At 46.1% G+C, this 19,619-nt stretch overlaps 1 protein-coding gene across 5 annotated transcripts in view; it reads left to right on the top strand.

Moving 5' to 3' along the window:
* The first annotated feature begins 397 nt into the window (after positions 1 to 397).
* Positions 398 to 19,619, top strand: part of fgfr3 (fibroblast growth factor receptor 3) — a 64,435-nt gene continuing 45,213 nt past the window's right edge. For 4 of the 5 annotated variants that reach the window (XM_034563505.1, XM_034563503.1, XM_034563501.1 and 1 more), the window contains exons 1-2: positions 408 to 831; positions 5,138 to 5,364. In XM_034563505.1, coding sequence (XP_034419396.1) covers positions 5,217 to 5,364 — 148 coding nt within the window. In that variant the 5' untranslated portion in view covers positions 408 to 831; positions 5,138 to 5,216. Of the gene's footprint in view, positions 832 to 5,137; positions 5,365 to 19,619 lie in introns of all 5 variants that reach the window. The other variant, XM_034563504.1, reaches the window with a different exon arrangement.

The raw sequence follows: 19,619 nt of genomic DNA, 5'->3' as shown, positions 1-19,619 counted from the left end.
TGATACAACTGAGATAATTATGGTAACTAAAGCAAATATGATAATAAAAAAATAAACAGACAGATTTAAAGACGATCTAACGTTTGTCTAACTTGATTATATGCTTATTTGAACTCAACCACTTAAAATTATGAAGATCTTTACAAGATACAAGACATCCTCTTAAGTGGCGCTGTAAAAAAATGTAGTTTTGCTCACCGCATATTCCACTTCAAATAGCTCATCTTATTTCGCACTTCCTTGAGCATCCAAGAAAAGCATTGCGTCACTGTTCGTCGGCTGACATTTTATTTTGAAGGGACATACGGGAAGTCCTCCCGTCGCCCCAATCCGCGTCTCTTGACGGCAAGCAGCCCGGTGCAGCTGCTACTTCACAGGCAGCCAGCGGAGGAGAGCCACCAGTCCGAGTTGGTTGATCCGAGGCGACGAAGCACACCGACTGGTATCCGCGCTGGAGACGAGCGAGGAGCCGCGTTCAGTGCGCCCAGCCCCGCCTGCAGACCCGCGCCTCGTGCGCCACAGGATGAGCCCGTTCTGGAGGTTTGGACACTTCGGACAGCAGCGCGCGGTGGGACACGGGATTTAAGTGGAGAAGTTGGCTTTCGCAGCGGCGGTGGCGGAGCCGAGGACTGTCGGTGTCACGTTGTGACGGGGATTTCGGACTTTCCCCCCCCCCAACTGTCGCCAAACCGCTACCCGAAGCGCGAGGGACTTAAGGATTTTAAAGTAGTTTCATGGTTTTTTTATGAAGTTTAAAGTATAATAATGGCGGTTGTACTTCTCCTGAATGATTGGTGACACCTGATTTGCTGTCAAAACGGGATATTTTTGGTAAGTAGCGTATTATTATTGATAATATTATTAATACGAGTATTATTATTATTATTAACAAGAGTATTATTACGATTATGATTATACAAAGACAGCTCTTTGCAGCCTCCGAAGTGCGAGAGATATAGCTCCACTTCCTTGTAGAAGTGAATCGGACAGGTTGAGCTGTCCAGTCTCTGTGTCAAGTAGCCGTGTTGTACTTAAAGACTGTGTGCGTGTGAAGCGTGGAGCAGAAGACTGTGTGCATGTGAAGAAGAAGCCTGTGTGCATGTGAAGAAGAAGCCTGTGTGCATGTGAAGCGTAGAGCATGGAGCAGGAGGACCAGCCCCGCGGCTGTGCCGTGGCACAGGTGCCGCAGAGGGGGGGGATCTGTGCGCAACCCGCGCGTCTCGCCCGCTGTCAGCGCAGCAATAGGACGCCTTCCTGCGCGTAATTCCTTCTTGGTGTGTGAGAACGCGCGCACAGGTTTCTGGTCCTCTTGTTCATGTTGGTAGAACTGCGCATGGCCCAGATTTGTGACATTACGCACACTGCGGGGCTGGAAAATATATTGTTCCACCTCAAGCTGGAAATTGACTGAGCCCATTCCCTTATTTTCAGTGGAAATCAACTTGCTCAAATCATTTTTTTTAAATAAACGCAATGAGTGCCTCATTCTGTCCGTTTTTCTTCTTTTTTAAAATACTGACACTTTGGTTTCTAGAAAATAATGAGGGCAACACTTGTAAACGCAGATGCGTGGATTGTGAAATGACGCATGCACGTTTATCTGTCCATCAGGATGAGCGTGAGGATTAGATGCGTCTACAAGCTCTGCTTTCCATTCATCACCAATCAAACGTTGTTTCCCTGCGTGATTTCACTGTCCAACAAAAGTGAAACATGGACTATAGGACGAGCACGCCTTTTTTCCTCACTGCAACAGTGACGTCTTCTCTGGTTAGCACCAGAAATATGAATTACACATCGGCCTCGTTTAGAGAGCCGCGCTCCTCGACGCCTCTCATCATCTCTGAAGTTTCTCCAGAAAGCATCACCCACCCCCCTCCTCCTCCTCTCCTCCCTTTTTGAAAGCACGAACTGTGCGGTTCCCTTCCCTCAGCAGCAGATCAGTCATCCCCCTCTTCAAACACACGCGCGCCTCAATGGGATTCAGATGGTGATTCTGGCCACTCAGCCGCAGCTTTGACTCCCACCGTGTCCAAAACCCATCACCGGAGAAAATTACCGGATTATAGCATCCTGAAATGAGATTTGTGACCGCTTTGGCCTATTAAATGTCGGAGGCGTAAAACAAGCGTGCGCGTGATAATAGTTTTGGCGTTCGCCGCAAATTAATTGCATCTATTGACCCGAGAAATGTGCGGCGTTTTCAATCAGAGGCGCCTCAGAAGTATTTCGCTCTCCAAATGAGGCCCTGATTGCCTCTTTTCATTACCGAAATTGGCCTGAGAGAATTCCTGCGCGTGGAGCTCTATGCGCTTTGTTGTAAAACAGGAGCAAGGCGCATTGATTGGCTTCGCTGATTTAAGAAGAAACGCTGATTTGTGTCGTGCAGACACTAATTGACTGTAATAATCCAATACTAACAGTGCAGCATGGACCTTATTGCATCTCTGATGATTTAAATATGCCACTGATACTACATTGGGCATAATATAACAAACCGTAACTTCCGTTTGAAGTCTAACTGCGCTGTGACATTCAAAAGAAAGTTGACCATGGCCCTAAAGCCTTTAATGTCCCCCCCACCCCCCCTCTTAGTTTCACTATAATAATCCCGTTGAGGTCTTATAATGTGTCTGAGGCGTTTAAAACTCTTTATGTCGACCTCATTAAGCGTTGTAACTTTTTAATTTCCCATGGCATCTACTGCAATGTGTACAATCTAGTCTCAAAGAGAGTTCCCTCATAAATCAACCTATATCTGTTTGTTTTCACACCTCGTGGTCTCTAATTGTGTTTCTCCTGGAGAGTCCAAAGTGTGCACGCGTGTGTATCCTTGCGGAGGACACGGGCGCAGACAGGTGTGGCCTTTTGCGCACGGCCAGAGCGTCATTCATTCACGCTGCACCTCGGACAGCTTTGAAGCGCAGAGCGCTCTCGGCTGATCGATATATCAGTCGCTCTCACCCGAGGGTGACGATGTGATGGGAGCAGTGAGGGGACAAGAGAGGGGGAGGGAGGGGCAAGGTGAGGAGCAGAGAGACACGAATAGAAGAAGGAGGCACTGATGTGGAAGATCACACACTTGAGTGTCCGTCTATCTTCCTCTCTAAAAAAATACCCCCCCCCCCCCCCTTTGCCCCATAGATTTGTCCCCAGCTGTTGATTCTCCGGCTTAATAATTAAAGATTACCAACACTCTGGAGAGGTGTCACCCACCTCGCATTGATCCCGGGATGACAGGGATTTGAACCCTGGTTAAAGCATTCCCTCCAAGCTATTATAACATGAGGATAGCTCTGCATGATTAATGTTCATGTATTATTCACCGCACTGGTTGTGTTTCCCTTTCATGCTTTAAGAAAATATTCGCATGAAAACACGTCGGAAGGCTTTGAACTCCTCGCCGGGTCTTCTTTTTAGGATCCATATCACCTTCTTCTTCTTCTTCTTCTTCTTCTTCTTCTTCTTCTTCTTCTTCTTCTTCTTCTTCTTCTTCTTCTTCTTCTTCTCCGCTTCGAAGTGTGTTCGGCTGTGGAGTCTGTGAAGAGGTCATTATCAATGATCAGCATGTCCACTTAAGTGTAAACACATCTTAATGGAGTTTCATCACTTAATATATAACCCCCCCAAAAATGGAGGATATAAGGCTGCTGTCTTGTCAAGAGAGATCTTATATGACTTACTGCGCTTCCACAGAATTTAATAGGTTCCAGTTTCATGCTGTCAGTCATGTTGCAACACTTGGCCACTCCTCAAATTCAAGGAGTCACTTTGTGCATGAGGTAGTCTCAACTATTACCTGTCACTTAAGTAGTCCATCAAAAAAAAAGAAGAAAAAAGAAGCCTGCAATGTTTTCCAGTCTTTCCCGCACGCTACTTGTTTAAACAGATCTGCACGCTGACATGAACCAAGGGTCGGCCCTCGAAGTGAAGTGGCTGTATCGGAGAAGTCTTGAGAGAAGTCTCAAATCAGAAAAAGGCCTCGCTGCACCGACACGCCCCCCCCCCCCCCCCCCGGACAGCGTAAGGCCTCATCGCGCCGCACAAGCGAACCACGGCACGTGTCGTAAGCTGCAGTCCGTGCAGTGTTTAGATTAGACTCATTTTGCTTTATCTAGTCATGTGTGTCTTGTGAAGACAGACCCCCCCCGAGTTCCGTGTTGGAGAGTGATAATGTGCAAACACAGCCTCGCAGAGTCCGGCTTCAGGTTGTGCTGAGCAAGGAGTGGGTCACAGGTCCTCTGATAGAAAGAAAAACAGTACTGTTAAGGCTTAAGACAACACAACCTCTCTTTGGACTCTGTGTGTGTGTGTGTGTGTCTACAATACACCTCTGTGTGCAGAAGCAAAGCCCACTCTGAGATGTTTGCGTGTGTGTTCGCCAAACCTGATGCGTCTGTTTTTGTCGGGGTCTCACAGCTAAGGCTATTCTGAAGCTGGACAGAGCCCCTAAAGTTTAAGCTAACAGTTGGTGTGTGTGTGTGTGGGTGGGTGTGTGTGTCTGTGAGGGGGGGGGGGGTTGCTTTTCTGGGCACTTCGCTCACAGCTTTCTCCTCAAACCTCAGTGCATTCCAGCTTCTCCCTGCTTAAGCAAACAGAGAGCGGAGCACTCCGCCGCCACCGCCGCTCGCCGTAGCCGTCACGCTACCTCCTCCTCCTCCTGAGACCTGCCGGGCACGTTGGACCACTGGTACTGTCGACATCGGCATTCCTCAACCGACAGGAAGATTAGTGAATCCATGTCAATCGGTTTCTAAACCCATGCAGAGGAGTTTCTCAAGCAGGAAATAATGTGGTTAATGAACGTGTATTCTAGTCTGGGGGCCGGGGGGTTGTTGAGCTCCTATCCAGCCTTTCCATGATGATCAGGTGCTCAGAGAAACGTGCCTGAGACAAACTGCAAAGAGGGATTTCCACTGTAATCCTCAAAAATCTGTGTGGAATGTCAGGTCACAATATGGTAGCATGTGTGCAGCACCCGAGGCGTTTCTTCGTGCTGTGTTCAATTTGCAGTGGAATATCTTATAGTTCCAGAGTTGATTGCTGCATGTTCCGCCTCAGTCCAAACGTTCGGGCGTCTCTCTCTCTCTCTCTCTCTCGCTCAGCTGTGATTGATTTCTTTTCTTCTTCTTACCAGGTCGGTGACGGGGAGTTGTTGGACAGTTTTCTCGCGGCGTCGGAGGCCGCCGTCCCGCCGGACAGCATGCGAACGGAGGATGTCGTCTGAGTCCGAGTCGGGCCTCGCTGCTCTGCGCCTCACCTCGCCGTCCAGAGGGATGACGGCGCTGTGGTGCTCACTCTGGATCTCCATCCTCCTGCCCGTCTGCGTCGCTCCGGCCAGGCTGCCCACCGCTCTGCCCACAGGTAGGACGGCTGATTGCACCACACCGGTGACTGACTGTGTGTGCGAGGGAAGCCGGGGGGACGAAGAATCGATCAGATCACGTGTCGTTTATGAGGCAAAAAGTGCCAAATATTGAAAATGTGAGGTCGCATGTGAGATGAGAAAAGAAAGTAAAAACATAAAGCGTCACTTTTCTCGCAGCGCGACATCAAACACGCAGCTCAGAAGAACTCTCCTCTCAAGTCGGCTTCACACTCTGTCATGAACCAGCATAAAAGGAGCCTTAATAAAGGGTGCTCGTCCCCCCAAAAAAAACAAGAAAGACAACGTTAAGCTGTTCTTGCACATCGGTTTCTCCTCCTCAATTGTTCCGCGCTTCATTTTCCATGCTAATGCGACTGCTCACAAACCAGTTTTCAGTTTTCTTGCGTGTGTTCATCACTTCAAAAGGCACATTTATTGTTTGTACAAATGTGGCGGAGTCTCTTTTAAAAAAAAAAAAAAATCTTTTTACGAGGGAGATTTAATTGAACTCTTCTTGCTTCGCTGCGATTCTCCCTCTTTGTTCTCGAGGCGGAGATCAGTCCAAAGCAAATGCTGAGCTGTGTTTGCTTTAATCTCTGCATATTGCGCAAAAAAAAGAAAAGAAACGAAAAGACAAACACAGCAGAGTGATCTTTTTTTCTGAGGCGTTAGCCAACTGTTGTTTCTCCCGACCTTTTTTTCTTTTTTTACGTGGGAGTTATTTAGTCTTCGACACACTTAACACGCCGCTTCTAAGGAAGACGAGGAGCCGGGCGCTCTACCGTCCAGCTGTCCGGTGCAAGTGGAGATACTCAGTGTGTGTGTGTGTGTGTGTGTGTGTGTGTGTGTGTGTGTGTGTGTGTGTGTGTGTGTGTGTGTGTGCTCTTGAAGATGTGACTTCAGACTCAAGATCTCAACGTCTGCAAGGAGAAACGGTTGACCTTGCATGTTTCAGGCCTCGGCATTGAAAGGACTTGGTGTCGACGCTGCACAAAATAAAAAAAAACTTTAGAAGGAATTTGCGCAGCTGAATGCTCAATTCTGATTGGTCTTTCTACGCTCTGTAATTTCTGTACAATAGGGCGTTGCCATGGACGTTGTTCAGCTCTCCATATACGTGGCGAGCAGAGGCTGTGAAACTTAAGAAAAACTTTGTAAGAATATGTTTTGTGAAATAGTTGATTTCTTTCGTAAGGGGCTTTGTGATATGCAGGATGATGAAGCCCTTCAGATTCCTGCTCACCATGTCGGGAGTCATTTCGCAATAATTCGCTCACTATACATAATCCCTTACATGCTGCGTTCAAGGACTTAAAAGACTTTCATTTTGACTTTATGTCCACGTGGACCTGATGTGACAGCCATCTATACCTGTGTGTGTCTGTGTGTGTGAATTCCACTCTTTATAGCCAGAAGACACCCCCCCCCCCCTTGTCCTCTCTCATGTAAAACCCCCAATGTTACACCAGACGTGTTGTGATTGTGTCCGCCTCATTGCCTGCTGGGAGCCATCGCAGCCTATCTTGCTTTGGTCATGTTTTTTTAAACCCCCACTGGGCGGCGGGTCGCTCAGGCCGCGATCTCACCAGCGTGGTACACAGACATCGGTAATATACAGCCGCTCTGTAGAGGTTATTGTTTCGAGTAGCTCAAGTTTGGTCACGGTAGGGTTGATGGGATTCATTTGACGTGAGCTCGACGTGATGTTGAATATCTCCTTTTGAAATGGGGGTTGGACACGTATTCCACCTTTTTGACGTGACCTCAGATATGGACTAGAACGTCTGGGAAACCTGAATCTAAAGTTTAATATCTTCCGTTATGAAGGTTCATGTTCATGTTTTCAGGTCACTTGAAGGATCACGCGTTGCTCTAAAGGTCGAGAAGACAAGTAAGACTCATTTTTTTAAAGCTCAGATCGGGCAAGAAGATATTGATATCATCCTGGAAACCTGAAATATTCAATCTCATGCTTAGACTCCTCAAAAATATGAACTCATCCTTGATGGTTACTTCCTCAGCTGTACCATTTACAGTATCCTCTTCTTTCCTCCAGCCGCTCAATTTTCTATCTAATCAGGAGGTAAAGTAGGCTGTGAAGCCCACATACAGCGGCCCTCTGTGCCTGCTGGGCATCTCCGGCCCACGTCTTGTCTCCCCCGTCTCCCCCACGGCCCCCTGGCCTCCAGCAGAGTTCCCCACGTCCACAGATGGACGAGCAGTGGGGATAAAATGACTGTCGTTTACTGGCAGATGGCACAATTTCCCCTCAGCCGCTGCAGCACCGGGCAAAGTTGTCACTTGGGTTAGTTGTGTGTGTGTGTGTGTGTGTGTGTGTGTGTGTGTGTGTGTGTGTGTCTGTGTGGGGGTGCGGATTAATTTGTGGATCTGTTTCAGGGTCAAACATTAGCAGGTGTTAAGGACAAAAGTGCCCTTGATTGTTTACATGTAAATATAAATAAAAAGGGATTGAGCTGCAGTTTGGGCAGCTTTATTCATATTTCCAAATTATTTATTGGTTTCAATTGAGCTGTCAGAGATTAAAGTATGTACGTGACCACTGGCCCCACCGTAGTTATGTTATTGAGATGGGAAAATAGCTTTGTGTTGATGAATGCCACACAAACAAAAAAAAATCATAATTGCCATACTTCTAAAATGCTCTCTGGAATAAATCTTGAAGTCATCATCTGGTCTGTATTCATGTGACTGATGACAAAAAACAGAGGCTTTGTGTGTGTGTGTGTGTTATTCTTCTCCCCTCTGTATTTAATGACCACACACACACACACTCTCTCTCACTCCCCTCTCAGAAGAAACATGTGGCTCATCTTCTCCGATGTTCTCAGACATATAAAATCAACACGTTCAGTTTGCAGCCAATGCCTCTTTGTGTGTGTGTGTGTGTATGTGCGTACGTGCGTGTGTGTGTGTGTGTGTGTTTCATATGTGATAGAGCAGGTCTACGCGGAGTCTGCAGTTAAATGAATGTTATGTCTGTTTGAGTCGAGGCGGATTATGAAAGGGAGGCGGTAAAAGAAAATGAAATGAGAGAAAAATTAAAGGACAGCGGAGAGAGAGGGAGAGAGTTTGTTTATGTGTGTGTGTGGTCATTATGCCTTTTAAACACATTAGCAAATATGTGCCTCATTTTTAGAGATAAAATGTGTGTGTGTGTGTCTATCAATGACAGTTTTAGACCCTCAGAGTGAGGACTTTGGAAAGTGAGGTCGTTTTGGCCATTTTGTAATTATTCTCCCAATGCATATAGCTTTAAAATGCAGGTTTATCTTAATGGTCTAATGCAAACTTAAGGCTAAAGGCTTAAAGTTGTGATGGTTAAGGTTAGGTCAAAGGTGAGATTATCCTCGCGAAGATAGAAGTACAAGGTTGTGTGTGTGTGTGTGTGTGAGGTCACTGAACCCCCCCCTCCCCTCCGGCAAGTAGTGTAAATGTCAGCAGGGGTTGTTTGGGTCATTAGGAGACTCGTTAAAACCACGGCAGCCGCAGATTTACGCTCAGGCTCGACAATTCTCACACACACACACACACACACACACACACACACACACACACACACACACACACACTCACACACACACACACACACTCCTGTCTCATGTCACTCCTCTCTCTCTCGCTCTCTGACTAACACACACACACACACACACACACACACACACACACACACTTACTTGTCTTTTGAAAAGCTCTCCTGTGTGTGTGTATGTGTATAGTGTATTCAGCCAGCAGCTTCAGTGCAGAATTACAGTGAAAACACACAGCGTTTACAACCAGCTGTTATTCCGCAAATTTTACGAGGAAAGATTTTAGTGTGAAAAGAAAAATCCACTTTTCAAGCCATTTCTACATAACTGCATTAGGGATCGTTAATAGTTAACCAGGAATATTGGGTCTCAAAGACCCAGTGGACACATTTCCACCTGGACCCCATTCTGCTGATCACTTCACATCTTCTTCTTCTCTCTTCGATGCCGTGGCTCCGCCTCTCCGGCGTGCGCTCATAAAAAGGTGGTTTTCTCGAGTGAGATCGCAGTGTAACCTCCTGTGGGCCGCGCAACATTCCCTTTAATCATCCCATTATGTAAACGAGTAGTCCTCCACGTGTTTGCTTTACGCCAGTCTCTGAAAATTGGACCGTTCATCATAACTTAAGCGTAAAAAGTTGCTCCAAGCGCTTTCCTCTTCCTCCGCAGCAACACTTTGGCTTTCGGAGTCTCCGCATGAATGTTCATTTCCCTGGCAACATTATCAGGAAATCTTTTGGCGAGCGTTGGAGGCGCGCAGGCCAAATAAGCTCTGGAGAATGACGACTCGTTAAACAATGGCTGTTCTATCCTTAGTCCATCAGGCACTTAATCCGGTAGACACTTCAGACATTTTGTTGGATGGGAATTAAACATTGAACACGGCTCAGAGTCCTGTTTACCAAAAGGATCGCGGTGGGACGCTTCCCCTTTAAGTCCATCAGGATTCACTGCAGAACACCTATTGTCTTTAATTCACACAACGATCCTCTTTAACTTCTTAAAAAACACGAGACTGCAAATTGTGCATAACAACATTTTGATGTGTTCTTTGTGTCATTTTTGTATGTACATTTTGAAATAGGGAGATTTGTGTTTTGAGTACAATGTTATGAGAGGGTTTCAGATCAGATCACAGACTGAAAGCTTAAATGAGACAATCGTCAACCATGACATTTTTACAAAAGATTACCAAATACTTATGTTTTGTTTCAACCAACAAAAAATTGAATCACATGTTTTAAAACTGCGACAAAAAAAAAGTTTTCCCCTCAAAACATTTAGTTGTTGTTTTGTTAAAGACGGGAAAAGTAACCTCATGTATATATATATATATATATATATATATATATATATATATATATATATATATCCAGCCGCTGTTATCCCTTCATCTGTACTCAGAGTGTGAAATCCTCCCAGAGGTCACCAGGCTGTCTCGGGTTTAGGTTAAATGTACACCGAGGAGAGCATTAGCAGACAGCTGTAGATCAGGGGGTCACTGTCAGCCAGGGGTCTTCGTACGAACCTTGTCTGCAGGCCACGGCTACGTCTGTATTAATACACCTAATTAATGCCCTTTGAAACCCTCTCTGCATGTCACCAGATGAATTATGGATGAAAATACGGGCCGGTCTGTGTGATCTGCTCGCTTCTAACCCGACCGGCGTTTTCATGCAGTGGGATTTCATTTTTTTTGTCTCTTTTTTTCCTCTTCAGCACACAGATATTTTGTCGCACTTATGCAAACACATTTTCAGCTTTGAAACTTCTGATCAGTTTTTATTTGGGCTTTTGTCAAATCCCTGTCACACACGCACACACGCACACACACACGCACACACACACGCACACACACACACACACACACACACACACACAGTACATGTCCTCTGCTCTACCTCTGGCTGACAGCGACGTTGACTTACGGTGGGTTTTTTAATTACTAAGCTCCCCTTGAGGAAATTGTTGAGATACTTAACAGATAAGGCAAACATGGAGGGGAACAAAGAGGCTTGTTGTGTCATATCAGGAGGACTGGTTTTTGGAGGGCGTGCAGGGAGGGGGGGTTGGGGGTTAAGTCAGCTGGAGCTGCAGTTAAATCTGACAAAATGTTTTTGTGCTATGAAGTGACTCGATGATTGTGTTTTATTGACACACACGTTTCTCCTTTCAACTGTTTCACCCTGTTCTCTTTCTCTCTCTGGCACTTTTATTCATGGACACTATTGATCTGATTGCATAATTCTGATTGAATAGTTGTGATGGATGGCAATTGCAAAAATGAGCCAATATACACTGTCCTCATGTATACATAAAAACGTGTGCGTGTGTGTGTGTGTGTGTGTGTGTGTGTGTGTGTTGGACTCCTTGCAGCTCGGCACACAACCTGCCATCTGTTTGCCTCTGCCAGCAACAAAATACAATCTTCCAATGGGGTTGGCACAGAACACACACACACACACACACACACACACACAGGGAGATAGAGAGACAATCCGGGCTTGATCTGTGTCACCCATCAGTCAGCCCTCTACACCCCAAATGGCGCCACACACTCACACACACACACACACACACACACACACACACACACACACACACACACACACACACACACACACAGTCTTCTGTTTCTTTGTGTTATTTCCCCCCCGTTATTGGTGTTACTGGTGTAACTTTACTTGTATTTGGTCAACTGTTGTCCTGTTATGGTTTTGTTGTTCCTTCTTAGCGGAGATGTAAATATAGACCATGGAGTTGCACCGGGGCCTATGTTGGAAGAACTGGCCCTTGGTTGCCATGTTGTCTTCAAAGAAGAACTCACATGAAATGAAAGTCAGAAGCAATCTAAAACAAAATAATGTTTCTTCTGCAAACTAAAATATATTTTAAAAAAACAGCTTGATTCAATAACTCTCTCTCTCTCCACTAACCAGAAGCAGAGCGGTCCTGTCTGGCTCTGCTTTACCCCATTTACATTTCTGTGAATGGAAACCGAGAGCCAACAGACAGTGTTCAACATTTTGTGTTTTTGTGTGTGGCAGTGAATGTGTGTGCGGTATGTGCTTACCTCCGTGCTTGTCATTCTGAGTGTGTGTGTGTCTCTTTCATCTTCTTCCTCCCTCTATCTTCCTCTTACCCCCCCCCCCCATCTCCCTCCTTCCTCATGCTCACACTCACACATCTGCTCTCTCTGTCCCTTCATCTTCCTCCTACATCCCTCCTCCTCTTCTTTGTGTCTGCCAGAACGAATCAAAATTAGCTTCATTGACTTGACCATAATTTAGTGCAGTATTGCCAAAGCAAGTATAATAGTCTCCGCCTCTCTTTCTCTCTCAGCTGGTTGATCCATCATCTTTGCTCGCCTCCTCCGCCACCGCTTCGTTTAAAAAGGTCCAGGGTCGACCCCCTTCTGTTTAAAGCCCCCCCACATCCAGGATCCAGGGCAGCTGACTCATCGAATATAGAAACCAAACTCAGCTTCCACCCCCCCCTCCTCCTCACACTCTCTCTCCCCTCATGTTATTTTGCTAGGGGAGCTAAACTAATAAACCCTGGTACCGTCTGCAGAGCGTAATGGAAGAGTGGAAAGAAGAGAAAGAGAGACGTCGGTGTTGTGCCGGCAAATGGCAGAGCAGTGACAGTCAAGCTGACTCCAGTTTTTAAAAATTTTTTTTTAAATAACCCAGGGTTGAAATCGTTTAAAAATTCCCATGCAATGTAACTTTTTTTTTTTTAAATGCGGCGTTTCTGGTTATTGAATGCATTTTTTCCTCATGTGACAACTCTCTCCTCGTCGCTGGCGCAGCGTACGGACGCCGGTTCAGCTCCCTAAGACAGTTATAACTATAGAGAGAGAATCGGGGAAAAGAAAACCCATTTGATTATTGTTTACCAGTCTGAGGTTTTCTGTTTGTTTATCCGGGGAGGTTTGCAGTCTGAATTTGGATGCAGCCTTTTTAAAAGGGGCATGGTGTCGTCTCTGACCTTTCACTGTGCAGGATGCACCAACACTGATAAACCCAAGCTCAGTAGTTTCCTGCTGATACAATGATTTCCAACGGACGAACTCTAAAGTCAGGCTTCCACAACAAAGGGCACTGATGCATCTGTTAATAAAGTAATACACAAGCTAAATCCTGGAAAGAATAAATCAACAGCAGGACTGAACCTTTTTTTTGCATGCCACATAACCGCATTGTCCCCGGTTCAATTCCAGTTGGGTACCTTTGTTGCATGTCATACCCCTCTCTCTCTCTGTCTCCCCTTGTTTCCTGCCTGCCTCTCTGTAGTAATAACTTTCTCAGGGAGCTTTCACGAGCCAACCTTTAGTCCGTTTCAATCAAACTCTGGTGTGCTTCGAACGCAGTGATCCTCCTCTGGTGCGGATCACAACAGGTTGCATCGCTGTCGTTCTGAACACTTTTCAAAAATGGGCTCGGTCAGAAAAGAAAAGCGAAGCCAACGTGGTGCCACTCTTTGGTATTGATCCTTCTTAGGAACCACCGTGCTTGTGAAGCGTCACGGTTCAACTGCAGCCCCGAACCGTCGGCCAGCGAGCGGCTTCTCCGGAGCATTTGGAAGTCAAGTGAGAGTGTTTTGCTCAGTGGCACGTTGGCACTGCCTGAATAGGAAAGCAAATGGAACATGTCCATATGTGTCTTCCATTAACTCTTTGACGAATGGCAAAGCAGGGCTGTCGGCCATAGTGAAGCGTATACAGATGCAGCCCCCCTGGTTACTGTGGTGGTTACCATAGATACACATAGTCCGGCTGTCGAGGTACCTGGCATGGCTGACGCTCTCTTTTGAGACGCATTAGCATTGCGTTTACCATCTACAGTTGAATGTAAAACATGTTTTTTTTTGCTCTATAAACTGTCAGTTGGTTCATCTTGACCCTGGTTCCAGAGGACTATTGTTCTGTGTTCAGGCTCTGTTAGTATAGATGTCTGGTATAGATGTCTCAGGACAACTGTGCTCCAGTTGTTCTCCTCTCTGTGGCCTGTTTGTGCTGAAAGTGAAGGCCGGTCCTGGAGGGAGGGATGATGGGATTAGAGGCTTTCCTGCTCTCGTCCCGCTCTCATAAGCAAGCACACTAAACGCACCGAAGAGTTCCACGATGTTCCGATTTTAGACCGAGGAGGAGTCCATCTGCTACTTTTATTTCTGCTTCAACACGTTTACGGTCTTTCTTCATCAGTTTGGATAGATCATGAAAGAAATACTGACTATCAAGAGACTAAAAACACAACGCACTGAAAACGGTAATTTGACGAACTATTTGAAGTTCTTGACGCTACAAAAACACACTCACAGTTGTGTTGGTGCAGAGGGCATAACTCAAACAATCTGTGGCTGACAGATGTGGTCCTGCAGAAAGCTATCACAAATCAAAGTTTTACGGCATTTGTCATTTCAACCAGTGAAAGTGAGTATTATTAATTATGAATTTATTTATTTCATAAACTGCTTTGGTCACCGGGTCCCCATCTGATACTTATATAAATAAACTTCAAAACAAGGCCGGTCTGGAGCCAAAGCAGCTTGACTCGCCTCATAACGCCTGTGCTGCGTGTTTGGTTGTTTAAAACTTAGCTTCTGACATTTTAGAAAGACAGAAGAAGAGCTTGGTGGTTGTTCAGCGGCGGGCCGGTCCAGGACAGGAAGAGGCTCAGGAAGTGTGTGTGTGTGTGTGTGTGTGTGTGTGTGTGTGTGTGTGTGTGTGTGTGTGTGTGTGTGTGTGTGTGTGTGAGTGCGGCTCCTGGTGATCAGAGCAAGCTGAGACCAGCAGCAGGTTTCACGTAGAGCGCTAACAACCAGAGAGACGGACCCACAAAGTCCCGCCGCGCTAATAAGCGGCATCGTAAACAGAGCAGTAAACGTTTTTTATGCCCTACCACCTTCGGACCCTCATCGGATCGAACTGAGCCAGGGTCGAATAATTTAATATTCGGGTGGGAAAGTAAATTGAAATGATTCATTCTTTCTACAATCCCTCAAAATTCCCAGATAAAAACACAAATGTCATGACCTCGGGGTCCCTGATGTTAGCTTCTGCCATACATGAACATTTAGACAGTAAAGGACTGTCCTTTATTCTTCCTGCGCCGTGTTTCTACCGCTGCTGGGGGGGGGTTTTACGCAAAGTGGAGACGCTGAAGGTTGAAGAAAAGCTCCGTCTTTGTAACGCTTGACAGATTAATTAACAAAGTCCAGATGACGGTTTTAGCGTTCAGTTCAAAGCTTCTCTTCAGTCAGTGTGAGAGACTGATGATTGTGTGGATTTATTTCTGAGTGGATTCACATTGTTTAGCAGCGATGCCAACTTGCCACGGCGACGAAGATGAATCCGAGCTTTAGGCTTGTTCTCTTGCTCTCTCTCTGTGTGTGTGTGTGTGTGTGTGTGTGTGTGTGTGTGTGTGTGTGTGTGTGTGTGTGTGTCCAAAGTCCAAAAAAACAAGTGGGCTTTTCCATACATCACATGACACTGATGTCTTTGTCACCTCTCACACCATCACCATCCCACCCACCACCACAGACATTTGTGGCCGGCAGGTCATCCCAGCTGGGGAGTATCAATAGTCAGTGTGTGTGTGGAGGGGGGAGGAGGAAGGGGGGTTCACTTGCCAGAGTTCAGGGCAGGGATCGGGGTCAGTGGAGGTCAAAGTGTAACGTTTCAATCAGGCGTCTCCTCGTGCTGCTGCGTCAGTTTCCAGAGACCTTTTTATCAGCTGTTTCTTGTCTTTGGGGTTTTGGTATAGAAATAAATACTAATTCAAAAATGTTTCCATTCTTCATAGACTGCGTTTGTTCTTAGGTTTTGTAGCTAGCTCTCTACATCTAGCACTGCATTCCTATTGTGTTTTTGCCCCAATTCCAGCTTGTTGTCTATGTCTCATCACTTCCTTGATTCAGCAAGCCTCTAAAGAAATGCTGACCGAGCATCCGTCTTCCCTCCAAAGTCTCCCACAGTGACCTTAAATCAATAAACCGAACATATGACTCGTGAAATGTCACCCTTGTGCTCTTCGTTAAGTCCAAAGAGCAAGTCGCTGCCTAAAAAAAAAAAAAGCATCAGGAGATCCAAAAAGCCGCCTTGTAATCGGATTGGTTCCTCCGTGTTGTGAAGGGAAGTGTGATTATGTTGTATAGTGGCCCCACACACACTTCGCAGACATCCTGGCTTTTGTGGGGCCGAGCTTCTTACACTCGTCTGTTGAATTGAAACTAGGCCAGTTCGTCTTTGGAATGACAATTACCGTGGACCAAACCCAGGCCCTGCTCGGATGCTGGAGGGCTGGAGGCCTGGAGGGCAGGTGGGGGTGACGGTGAGGGTCTGAAAGGCTGATTGGGCGCTGCCAAGATGCTCTGGATGTACAGTAGCTTCCGATGCTCGTTAGTGCAGCCGAGCACAGGGCCAGGGGGGGAGGGGCTGGGGTGGCTGGCACAGGCCGGGGCGGGATGTTTAGAGGCAACGTCTATCTTTAACTTGATTTTAGGGGCTCTTTTGATTAAGTGCGGCTGAGCCTCGGCGAAGAATAGAGGCAACAAGCTGGGGAAACCCTCCCTCTCCCCCCTTCTCTCCCCTCTCCTCTCCTCCTTGATCTCCGCCGAGCCATGCCTCTTTTCTCTCCATCTTCTGCTGGCAGGCTTCTCTGCAACGGTGTGAGGTTGTCAGGCTGGCCCAGATTAAGGGCATTGTCCGAAGGTATTTACATCCGGCCAAACCATATTAAACAGAGATTAGAGGGGTTTTCACTGCACAGTGCAGAAAAGAAAGAAGAAGAAGAAGAAGAAGAGGGAGCTTTTCCAGGACAAGCAGGATGTACAATAGGCATAGCTGTGAAATGGAGGAAGAGAGATGTGCTCTTTATGGAGTTGGGGGGGGGCTGATGGGTGGTGGTGGTTGGGGCCGGGGGCTTTCCACAGATCCTGTTTGAAGGTCATGTGATGTTGAGTGTGCCAAACGGTTGGAAGCCGGTCCGGTTTTTCAGTATAGGAAGCAGAAGTAAAAGAACACAGCGAGCAGACGGGCTGCGGCAGAAGAGACTTCTTTAAAAAATCTATTTATTAGTTGTTGTTTTTTACAAAGTTAACTGCTGGAAGCATGTAGACAAAAGCAAAACAAAATGACATTTTGATTCATATATTTATAAGCTCTTTTCACTGCAGAAATACACATAAATTAGCACCGACAGTCTGTTCACGCAACGCCACACACGTCCACACCGATTGGCCGTAAGCGCTCACAGAAAATGTGGAAAGCGTTTTCTCTTACCCGAAAAGGAGAATCCATTCTTTTTACACAGTAGAAGCAAACAACTAATTACCTGCAATCAAAAAAGGGCCTTTTTGTCACTGAAATGTTTACCACTGGTTTGGGAGCAGTCCGCGCTGCACATGGTGGAATTATTAGCTAGGAGGAAGAGGAGATGGGGGAAAAAAGGAGCTTGATGAATGTCTCCTTGGCCCATCTGGACTACTTAAATGTAGATATAGTTTTTAAAAGGTATGCGGACCAATAAAAGTTCCTGTTAAGCTCCCCAACAGAAAGAGACGCTTGTCATCTTTTACTGTTTATGATCCTTCTGGACGGCTGGTTTGAACCTGCACGAATGTTTCTTTATGCAAAGCAGGCGAGCACAAACAAGAAGGCCTCATTCTGAAGGAGCGACATGAACCGGGTTTTTTAAAGGATAGAGCTTTTAAAGGATACTAAACTGGCAAAAGTTATGTTTTTTTTCTTCTGAGGATATCTGGAGGATTCAGCAGAGATGAAACCCTGAATTTGTATCCTCCCAGAGCGGAAAATGAATTCATCAAACTGCCACGATTTGGTTGTTTACTGATGGATCTGAGGTTCGGAGAAGATATCATATTTGAATGAAGACAATCTGTCAAGAGTTCATAAGAAAAGAATACAAATGTTCTCCTTTTTAAAACTATCTTGAATCTCCTGCAAAAGTGTTTAACTTGGTAGTTTGCGCATCGCTTTACCTGCACTCACATTTAAATACAATCAGGGTGGGATACTGAACAATTTAGAGATTCTAGTCTATTTATCTTCCATAACATGTCTTCTTTCAGACTAGTGGAAAGAATAAATTTTTTTTGTTTTATGGAGTTAAACAAAGAAATATCTCAAATCCCTTCTTTAAAAACATAAGACTCTGTCAAGAAAATGATTTAAGAATGTTTAACCTGGCGTTTTCCAAAGTAATCAACTGAAGACGTTTCATGGTTCCCTATTCACCGTGTCTGCCCTGAACATCTGTCGGAGAAATCCTTTAAAGCATCCTCGTCCAAATGTGAGAGAAAATCTGGAACCGTAGTCATTGATATTAATGTGCGTCGACAGTCAGCCGGCGTTGTAAACTAGTAAAACCTGTTTATCGCCACTTTAAACCAATGCGAGTTGGACAAAGTGCTCATGTGAGTGTGTTTGCTGAGCTAAACGTCATCCGTGGCCCAATATGACAGCAGCCATGGCGACGACTCCTCGGTCGGGTCTGCACTCCTTCCTGTTCCTCCAGCGAGAGAGGCAGGCGTGGAAAAAGGCTCCCCACATAAAGAGCTCTTTTCATCCCCGGGGCCGCAGCCTGCCCGCCGGCCCCTGCAGAAGTTTGTGGAGGATAAATAAACCTCTTCAGACGGACACAGAAGATGGAGTCTGTATGCGGCGCGTTAACGTACGACGCGGCAGCATCTCAAAGAGAGACTTTATTTTATTCTGAAGGGCTATTTGTTATGATATTGAGCCGAGAGGGTAAGAAGGGCCAGGAGGGCAGGGGGCCTCTTGATTTATGGAGTGACCGCCCAGCCTTTCTGCACACACACACACACACACGCGCACACTGTTCCTCGTTTACAATGGCAGATACATACGTACACACACACACACACGTACATATCACATCAACACACACACACTCAAAGAGTACATATCACACATTGCTTCCAGCTGGCCCCAGGTTCCGGTGAGAGTGCTCCCACCCCCTTCAGACACACACACACACGCGCACACACACACACACACCAGGCAGCCGATATTTCTCACACATGCCTCACCGGACGAGAAAACAGCGGGAATGTCTCGATGTGTGTACGAGCGCTGGAGGACGGCACCAGAACGCTGCTTTCCTTTATCTGCCGCGTCAGGATCACTTCAGATGTGCTTTATTCCGGCAGCGCTTTGATATCGAAACGGGTTCGTCGTCGAGCGGCTCGTCGAGAACAAAGGACGTAAACACAAAAGATTTTGAAAAGACTTTGAATTGGTGTGTTTAACTGAATACGTACAGGAATGGCATCTGATTGGTTCAAAGCTGTGATATTTTACCCAGAAACCACCGCTGTGACGTTTAATTCCTTTGCTTTTTCAGTAGGAAAAAAAAACGTGCCATGGTGTTTGTTATTTACTGCTTTGTGACTTTGTGATGTTGGAAAGGACTTATGAAAAGCTGTGTTATAAGTGTGATGGTTCCTGCTTTTCCTGCTGACGGGTACAAATCCCTGAGTTCCTTTCAGGGTTTCTGGAATTATTCCTGTGGTCAAAATGTTACACAAATGTTCGAACCAAAATCCACTTTTATTCAAAGCATCTCGTTTTTTTTCTCCCTCCATATTTGAAATCTGCATTTCAAAAGTGCAGGAACTGAAGCCTGAAGTGGATATGTTATCATTGACAAGGGATTTGC

This window comes from Cyclopterus lumpus, chromosome 22 (genome assembly GCF_009769545.1).
Source record: "Cyclopterus lumpus isolate fCycLum1 chromosome 22, fCycLum1.pri, whole genome shotgun sequence".
NCBI classification, from domain to species: Eukaryota; Metazoa; Chordata; class Actinopteri; order Perciformes; family Cyclopteridae; genus Cyclopterus; species Cyclopterus lumpus.
This window is presented reverse-complemented; position numbering and strand designations above follow the sequence as displayed.